Genomic DNA, 9,174 nt, shown 5'->3' on the forward strand with positions numbered 1-9,174 from the left:
GACTTTTAATCAATCATCAATATTCTATTCGTTGAACAGCTTGAAAGTACCCACAGTCCTTCTATCTAGTGATGTTTTTACTGATATGTTCACGTATCTTGTAATTAATTAGTTTATTTTGCAAAGAAATCCTGCCACATGTAGATTGGGTAAAAGCTCAGACTTCTATCTATTGGATACCGGGCGTCACAGTTCGACTATATAAAGTCATAACTGTAACCGTCAAACACGAACAAGAACCATGGCTTTCCTTTGGATTCTCTCCTGCTTTGCGGTCCTCGGCGCAACTTATGGAGGGAGTAAGTTATAATATCTAGAAAATATCTTAAGTTCCTATTTTACTTGGTGGTGCACTGGTGACACTGATCCCTGTTTGTACATTGACTTCCAACATAGGCTGTGGGATCCCAGCCATCACCCCTGTCGTCACGGGCTACGCAAGAATCGTGAATGGTGAAGATGCCGTTCCTGGATCTTGGCCCTGGCAGGTCTCCCTGCAGGTAGGTTGAAGCTAAGGCTCCAGGTATGAGTAACTCCTAGTCAGGTAACTGTTACATTTTTAATACTTCACTCTGTTTAAGAAGGTCACCATTCCAGTAAAAGCCAAAAACTCCTGGTCAATTTTGTTAATTTTGATGAGCACTGAATTTCCGAATGTAGTGTAGCTGCAAATGTTGAAGAATATATTCTGGGTAAACAAATCCATTTCCAGCAATTGTTGATAAAACAAAATAATACTAATGGTGCATCATCATTAGAAATTTGTTGCCAGGAGCCAAAGATCTTGTGTGAATCAACGGCCAGTTTCAAGGATGCAAGATGGCGGCTGTAATCATAACGTGAGCTAGTTTAGACATTTAAAACCCAGGCGTGATCTGATCAAAACAGGTATTTGTACAAGTCACACCTCTGAACCAGCGATACAACATGTCCGTTGTAAAATGTGCTGCTGACTCATCTTTCTGTCATTTTTGATTTTGCAAACTGCCCCATCTCCATACAAAGCCAGGTGTGTGGAGATGAATGCTTGCAAGACAGATAATCCGAACAATAATGGATCAAATGTTGGATTTTCTGTACTGAATAATTCTTTCCTTTCTGCACTAGCAAAAAAGTGGCTTTCATTTCTGTGGCGGCTCCTTGATTAACGAAAACTGGGTTGTCACTGCTGCCCATTGCAGTGTGAGGTAAGGTTACAGTATCAGCATCTTCAAATCAAAATCAAAATCAAATCAAATCAACTTTTATTGTCATTGTTAGTGCACAAGTGCAGTACAACGAAATGTAGGCTTGCGGCTCCCGAGAGTGTACAATTTGGATTAGGACACTTAAACATTTCAACATACATTTGTACATATATATTAGCATAAATATGACCATAATAAAGTGCATCGGCAGATGTGCAGGCTTTAGTGTTTATTTGTGGAGTTCAGTAGGATGACAGCCCTGGGAAAGAAGCTGTTCCTAAATCTGGTCGTACGGGTGCGAATGCATCTGTAGCGTCTTCCAGATGGTAGGAGGGCGAACAGACTGTGGCTGGGGTGGGTAGGGTCTTTGATGATGGACCGTGCTCCGTAGGCAGCGTTTCTGATATATATGTTCTATGGTCGGTAGCTGGGTGCCGGTAATGCGTTGGGCAGTTTTGACTACCCGCTGCAGGGCTTTCCGGTCATGGGAGCTACAGCTGCCGTACCATACCGTGATACAGTTTGTCAGGATGCTCTCTATAGTGCAGAGGTAGAAGTTAGAGAGGACCGGGGGTGACAGATTACATCCCTTCAGCCTCCTCAAGAAATATAGGCGCTGCTGGGCCTTCTTCACCAGAGAGGAGGTGTTGAGGGACCAGGAGAGGTCTTCCGTGATGTGGACTCCGAGGAACTTAAAGCTGGCCACCCTTTCCACCTCCGCCCCATTGATGTGGATGGGGGTGTGACTTCCGCCTTTGGACTTCCTGAAGTCCACGATTATTTCCTTTGTTTTCTTGGTGTTAAGGGCCAGGTTGTTGTTGGCGCACCACTTCACGAGATGCTGGACCTCCTCCCTGTAGGCTGACTCATCGTTGTTGGTGATCTGGCCTACTACCGTGGTGTCATCTGCAAACTTGATGATGGTGTTGGAACCATTAATAGCCACACAGTCATGGGTGAAGAGGGAGTAGAGGAGGGGGCTCAGCACACATCCTTGTGGGGCCCCCGTGTTCAGGGTCAGGGGGGGGAGGTGTGGTTGCCTAATTTGACAGACTGGGGTCTGTTTGTTAGGAAGTCCAGGGTCCAGTTGCAGAGGGAAGTGTTCAGGCCAAGAGTTTGGAGTTTGGTGGCCAGCTTGTTGGGGACGATAGTGTTGAATGCTGAGCTGTAATCTATAAACAACATTCTGATGTAGGTCTCCTTACCATCTAGGTGATTCAGTGCCGAATGTAGAGCAGTAGTGATTGCATCCTCCGTTGATCTGTTTGCCCGACAGGCAAACTGGTGTTGGTCAAGGGAGGCAGGAACACTGGCTTTGATGTGGGCTAAGACCAGTCTCTCGAAACACTTCATTATGATGGGTGTGAGTGCGACAGGTCGATAGTCGTTCAGACACGTCACAGCCGCTTGTTTAGGCACAGGAATGATGGTGGCGGTCTTGAAGCATGTAGGTACTACTGCCTGGGCCAATGACAGGTTGAAGATGGCGGTGAAGACATCAGCCAGCTGATCAGCACATTCCTTGAGTACCCGTCCAGGGATGCTATCCGGTCCAGTAGCCTTTCGTGTGTTCACCCTGCGTAAAGCGCCCCTTACGTCGGAGGTCGACAGAGTGAGCACCTGGTCTTCAGAGTCTATGTTTAACAATATTAAGGGATATAATACTTACTGAGCGTGATATATTGTTTCCTGTAGCACAAGACACATTGTAGTTATTGGAGATTACGACAAATGCTCAGCGGATGCAATAACTCAGTCCATCCCAGTTGCTAAGGTAGGAATGCTCCGATCTTCACAGTGAATTTTATTTGAGGTTTTATCAATTCTGTTTAAGAGTAGAAACTAGAATCAGTAATAACAACAGAAAATGCTGGAAACACTCAGCAGGTCAGGCAGCAGCAGTGGAGAGAGAAACAGTGTTAACTAGAATCAGTAACTGCCTTTAAAAGAATCTATGGCAGTAAAGTAATATTTCTAGCACTGTTTGATCAAATTTGCCTTATTCCTTGTGTGCCAATTTTATATTATCCCTCTCCTTTAAAATAAACTCCTGGTCACTATATAATGTATTTGCCGCAATTGATTTTCTTCACAACTCAAATGGAGTACTGTGTGCAGTTTTGGTCTTCTTACCTAAGAAAGGATATACTTGCCATAGAGGGAGTGCAGCGAAGGTTCACCAGATTGATTCCTGGGATGGCAGGGCTGTCGTATGAGGAGAGATTGGTTCGACTAGGCCTATATTCACTAGAGTTTAGAAGAATGAGAGGGGGTCTCATTGAAACATATAAAATTCTGACAGGGCTAGACAGACTGGATGCAGGGAGGATGTTTTCCCTGGCTGGGGGGTCCAGAACGAGGGGTCACAGTCTCAGGTTATGGGGTAGGACATTTAGGACTGAGATGATGAGAAATTTCTTCACTCAGAGGGTGGTGAACCTGTGGAATTCTCTACCACAGAAGGCTGTGGAGGCCAAGTCACTGAACATATTTAAGAAGGAGATAGATAGATTTCTAGACACAAAAGGCATCAAGGGGTATGGGGAGAGAGCGGGAATATGGTATTGAGATAGAGGATCAGCCATGATCATATTGAATGGCGGAGCAGGCTCGAAGGCTGAAAGGCCTACTCCTGCTCCTATTTTTCTTTGTTTACTTTTTATTGAGAAACCTACATGTAGGGCCGAGGCCTGTACTACAGGACATCACCAGGGAAGGGCCGAGGCCTGTAATACAGGACATCACCAGGGGAACAGCTGAGGCCCGTAATGCAGGACATCACCAGGGGAACAGCTGAGGCCCGTAATACAGGACATCACCAGGGAAGGGCCGAGGCCTGTAATACAGGACATCACCAGGGGAAACGCTGAGGCCCGTAATACAGGACATCACCAGGGGAACAGCTGAGGCCTGTAATACAGGACATCACCAGGGGAACAGTTGAGGCCCATAATACAGGACATCACCAGGGAAGCGCTGAGGCTCATAATGCAGGGGATCATCGGGTAAGGTCTGAGGCCTATGAGAAGCACATCTCTGGGGAACGGCCAACGCCAGAAGTACAGAACATTGTCTGGGCAAGGGCCATGACCCATGATGCAGGACATCACCAGGGGACAAGTTGAGGCCCATAATGTAGAACATCACTGAGATTGAAAACAATAGCAAAGCCCAGAAAAATCAAGAAGTGGTTGGGTAATGTAAAACTTGGGGGTTATAAGCCTGAGGGAGGAACTAATTCCGGCCTTGTGTCTTACAGGCTATTACCCATCCCGAGTGGGACAGAAATACCATCAACAACGACATCACTCTTGTAAAGCTCGCAACACCTGTTACGCTCAATCCACGCGTGTCACCCGTTTGTCTAGCTGGTGCATATGACAACTTCAGTGCTGGCAAGCTGTGTGTCACTACAGGATGGGGAGTGACTCACTCCAATGGTATGTCAGCTCTATTGCTTTAGAGAGAGCAAAGTTATGTCTGTAGCTGGAACTCACTCAGAAAAAAAATCAGTCGGACATGAAGGGAGTGATTTTCATTCAGAAGTCGGGAAGGAGGCAGGACTACAACTTTCGGGGTTGTAGTCCCGCCTCCATCGAGATGCGGCCAATCCACGCGATTTTAACTTGATTGACCTTGTTGAGCCATCCAGCGGGCTCAGCAGTCCAATTAAGGGCCACCCAGCAACAGGTGACTTCACAGACTGAAATTTCATCTGTCAAGACGTTTTGACAGCTGAAATATCAGTGTTTCACAGCTGTTTGAAGCTGACAAACACTGACAGTCTTACTTCTAACCTGAGTCCTTCTACACAGACTCAGTTAGAAATCTCACCGGCACAGAAAGCTGCAGGCTGTGACTTTTGACAGTTCGGAGCCATTCTGCTTTCTGTGTCGGTTAGAAGATGGACTCCCGAAACCTAGAGGAAGGCTGAAAAGGTAAGTCCAGGTAATTTAAACTTCTTTACACACTTTAGACACACCAAACACACTTACCTTTGCACTCATGCAACCACCTGAACACCGACATCTCGACCCCTCCAAGTGCTTCAACACGACGGCCTGGCTCCTCTAACTTGCCGTGGTTTGGAGCTGTCGGGAATCCCACACTTCAAGCTTTAAAACAGGGATTAGGCTAAAAACTGCCTGTTAACTACCTGTTAACAGGCAGTTAATTGGCACTAATCCCTTCCCGCCTCGGGTAGGCGGGTCCCAGTGCGGGGCGGGTACCCGCATCCTTTGCAACTTACATGGAGGCGGGTTGGGGGCAGGATGGTGTCGGGACCCCCGAATTCGGGACTTTAACCCCCCGCACGCCTCCAATCCCGACTCCACGGGTCAATGAAAATTGACCCCGAAGCCTTTGTTTACTTATTGTATCCCTCAGTTAAAAGCTCCAAGCAGGAGAATGTAAAATATTATTACAGATAGGAGTCTATGATATTCAAGCATTATTTCTGAAAGGCACAAATATAGTCAACAGAATGTTCAAATTCTGAATGATTCCCCACAAGACACTTCTCCCTCTGTGCTTATTTCTAATGTGTTATTACAGGGTAGCAGAGTTCCTACAACAGTCCATGTTGTAAAGAGAAAGACCAGTACTAGATAAACACACACACTCCTGGTGCTAGCAACGGCATTTCACTGCTGTGGCCTATTAACTGTCTGGCCCCTCCTGTAAAAAATACCTGTTAGAGAAATACTGCCATCCCTCCCAGAGCTCTGTCCAGTGACCAGTTACAAGTCAATGTGGTTTCTTTCTACAGTGTAACTTTGTTGAGCTCAGTTTCTGCCCTACCATATTCGTAGCCCTGGAGAACTTGTTCAACAGGAAAGGAGGCCTTTGAGAAGTGATCTTATATAGGTCTATCAGATAGTGAATGGTGTGGAAAAGGTTAATCCAGCCTACTAATTTAAATTAAACCACAGGGGTAGGATAAGGAGACAGAGATTTAAACTAGTAAAAGGTAATCAGGAGGTTCTTCACACAGCGAATGATCAACACTTGGACCTCCAAGGAGAAAGCTCTGGAATCTTTGAAGAGAGAACTAAATGCAGCAATGGAGGAATGTAGGGTTGTTCCTGAGGGAATGAATGAAGATGGGCCGAATGGCCTTCTTCATCATGGAGTATCTTGTGATCCTGTTCAAAATACAGGAATGTGGAGAAAATGAAGAAAAAGCTTTACAAGGTTACTACCCTTACCATTTATCAATCATTATATAGTGCTTATGAGACACATCAAAGCATTTAAGACATGTAATTTGTCTAAGAATAAGGACAATTCAGTTTGTATACAGAAGTTGCAGCAAAGGTCCCAATCTGTCCAAGAACAAGTGCTTTACAAACAGGAAAATCTAACAATACCTTCTCTCCCCCTTCAGCTTTTCTCACACCTTGCATTCTGCAGCAGACATCCCTTCCTCTCCTGAGCAACACCGAATGTGAGACGTATTGGGCCAACATGATCTCTGATGTGATGATCTGTGCTGGTGCTTCCGGTGCTTCCTCCTGTATGGTATGTAAACACGGCCACTGGGAAAGGTTTGATTAACTTCATGAGCTGCCGCCCATTAAATCTGATTTGTTTGTTTACAGGGGGACTCAGGTGGACCTCTCGTCTGTCAGGAAGGAGGAACCTGGTACCTGGTGGGAATCGTTTCCTGGGGCAGTGGCTCTTGCTCCATTAAGACTCCTGGAGTTTATGGCCGTGTGACCAAATTCCGCAACTGGATCGATCAGACACTTGCCAATAATTAAAAGGATATCTATTATATCATGGAATTTTTGATCTTATAAAATTGCTGTGAAGCGCCTTGGGAATTCTTAATACGTTAAAGGCATTATATAAATGTTGTTGTTGAATTCAAATAAAAATCAATGACCAGCTATTTATAGTTTGTCTGACCTTTTCTTGCAATCTTCTCACATACTTAAACTAAGTGTTATTAAGAATGCCTTTGAACAGAAAACTGAATACTTTACAGGGAAACAGATGTAAGGCTGGAGTAGTGACACAGTAATGTCCCATCACCAAAATGCGGTACTATGGGGAGGGGAGACAAAAGCCTCCATCCACAAACCCAGCCCCAACCCTCGAGTTTCTGATCCCAATATATGTGAGAGAGTTGAGTCGGGGCCAGGAGCTTCCACACAAGCAGGAGGCAACAATCAGAGGCACACTCATCTAGGAACATAGGAACAGGAGTAGGTCATTCAGCCATTCAAGTCTGTTCCGCCATTCAATTAGATCATGGCTGATCTGTATCTTAACTCCATTTACTTGCCTTGGTTCCATATCCCTTGCCTAACATATATCTGATAATCTCAATTTTGATTTAACCTAGCTTCAAGAGCGCTTTGGTGGCGAAAATTCCAGATTTCCAGTACCCTGTGTGTGAAGAAGTGCATTTTGACATCATCCCTGATTGGCCTAGATCTAATTTTAAGGTTATGCCCCCTTGTTCTGGATTCTCCCACCAGAGGAAATAGTTTATTTCTATCTACCATATCAAATCATTTAATTATCCTAAACATCTGAATTAGATCACCCTTTAATCTTCGATACTTGAGGGAATACATGCCTAGTCTATGTAATCTGTCCTCATAATTGAACTCTTTTGCCCCGGCACCATTCTGGTGAATCTGCACTGTATCCCCTCCAAGGTCACTATATCTTTCCTGTAAGACTTGGATCACAGGTCACACACAGATTACCCAAAGGGTCTTAGGAGTTGTAAGGCTTTTTGTTAAAGAGCTACAGTTTAAAGCAGATAATACTACATGTGTTTGAAATAGATACAGTAGACATACAACCCATGACAGATAAGGGCAATCTACCACCCTGGAACGGAACAAATCAACCAGATGGACGGTTGTTGGAGGTGTTAGGCCATCAGCCACATCAGAGGCTAAACTTGACCAAGGTTTTAGGCCGTACCCACCTTGGGGAAGCCTTCGCCCCTAACTGCCTGTTTTCCTCTCTCGGTCATCTATATTTATAGGGACGGATATTCCGATGCCTACGGGTGGGTACGCGCTGTGTACCCACCTGTAGGAACATCGGAAATGCCGGTTTCAGGCACACGCGCTGGAAACCGGCATTTCCGATCTGTCAAGAAAGAAGGGCCTCTGCGGGTGGATAGTTCCATTTTTAGGAGACCCACCGCCCGCAGAAAACTCTTACAATTCTTGCATCTGGAAAAAGCTGGCATAAGGCCTGCTTTTACCAGGGTAAGAGTTGAAAAAAGTTAAAAAAAAAAATTTTCACTGATTTATCATTTAAAAATACTTTAAAAAAGGTAAGTCTTTTTTTAGCCCTGTAAAAAACTTTAATTACTTTTTTCAAAAATTTAAAGTTTTGTTTCAAATAGTTAATTTATTGTACTTTCAAGTCATTTTAATAATGTGACTTTTTAAAATTTATTTAAAGTTTTACTATGTTTTGGGGCTGATCTCCATTCATATATTTGACAGGTCTTCCTGTCAAATGTATGAAGGGAGATTCCCTTCTTTGATTGGCTCTCCATGGCCCACGTGCTCTTAGGGACACTGCGAACTACCTGCGCCTCTGGGATACGTGGGCCCTGCACACCGGCAGTTTGGAGAGGCCCAGCATCTTTCTGTGTCATCAACTTAGGCAAACTGCTGATCTAGGGAACCCGTAACAGACTATTATTTCTTTCAATTGAACGCAATACTCCAGAGGCAGACTAACCAGAGCTTTATAGACCGGCGGCGGGGTTCCAGAGCCAGGTCACGATTCAAAAAGTGACGCGGGCAAGAGGAAGCAGCTGATTGCGTGAGTATGGCCAGGTAAGTATTTATACTACTCTATAGTTTGACAGTTAAGGTTAATAGTTTATAAAGTTTAGAAGGGCTTAATTTTGTGGTTATAGTTATAAAGGTCTCTGTTGTGTAGCGGGGAGTGCTAGTAAAAAAGGGCCCTTGAGTATATCATTTAATTTTAGTGTAATTAGTGGTAT

At 44.7% G+C, this 9,174-nt stretch overlaps 1 protein-coding gene across 1 annotated transcript; it reads left to right on the top strand.

Moving 5' to 3' along the window:
• The first annotated feature begins 241 nt into the window (after window positions 1-241).
• On the top strand, window positions 242-6,949 carry LOC147116406 (chymotrypsinogen A-like). The gene is made up of 7 exons (XM_085989517.1): window positions 242-299; window positions 397-500; window positions 1,108-1,187; window positions 2,883-2,961; window positions 4,447-4,627; window positions 6,574-6,707; window positions 6,788-6,949. The coding sequence occupies exons 1-7, from the start codon at window positions 242-244 to the stop codon at window positions 6,947-6,949; spliced, it is 798 nt and encodes a 265-aa protein (XP_085845643.1).
• The last annotated feature ends 2,225 nt before the right edge of the window (window positions 6,950-9,174 follow it).

The sequence above is a fragment of the Somniosus microcephalus genome, chromosome 6, assembly GCF_052327205.1.
Source record: "Somniosus microcephalus isolate GS21.2 chromosome 6, FLI_Smic_1.0, whole genome shotgun sequence".
In the NCBI taxonomy this organism is placed as follows: Eukaryota; Metazoa; Chordata; class Chondrichthyes; order Squaliformes; family Somniosidae; genus Somniosus; species Somniosus microcephalus.

Excerpts from the sequence above, each read along its gene's own strand:
- LOC147116406 (XM_085989517.1), top strand. The coding sequence starts at position 242 with ATGGCTTTCCTTTGGATTCTCTCCTGCTTTGCGGTCCTCGGCGCAACT. Across the intron at positions 501-1,107 it reads CCTGGCAGGTCTCCCTGCAG|CAAAAAAGTGGCTTTCATTT; the intron begins GTAGGTTGAAGC and ends TTTCTGCACTAG. Across the intron at positions 4,628-6,573 it reads GGGAGTGACTCACTCCAATG|CTTTTCTCACACCTTGCATT; the intron begins GTATGTCAGCTC and ends CTCCCCCTTCAG.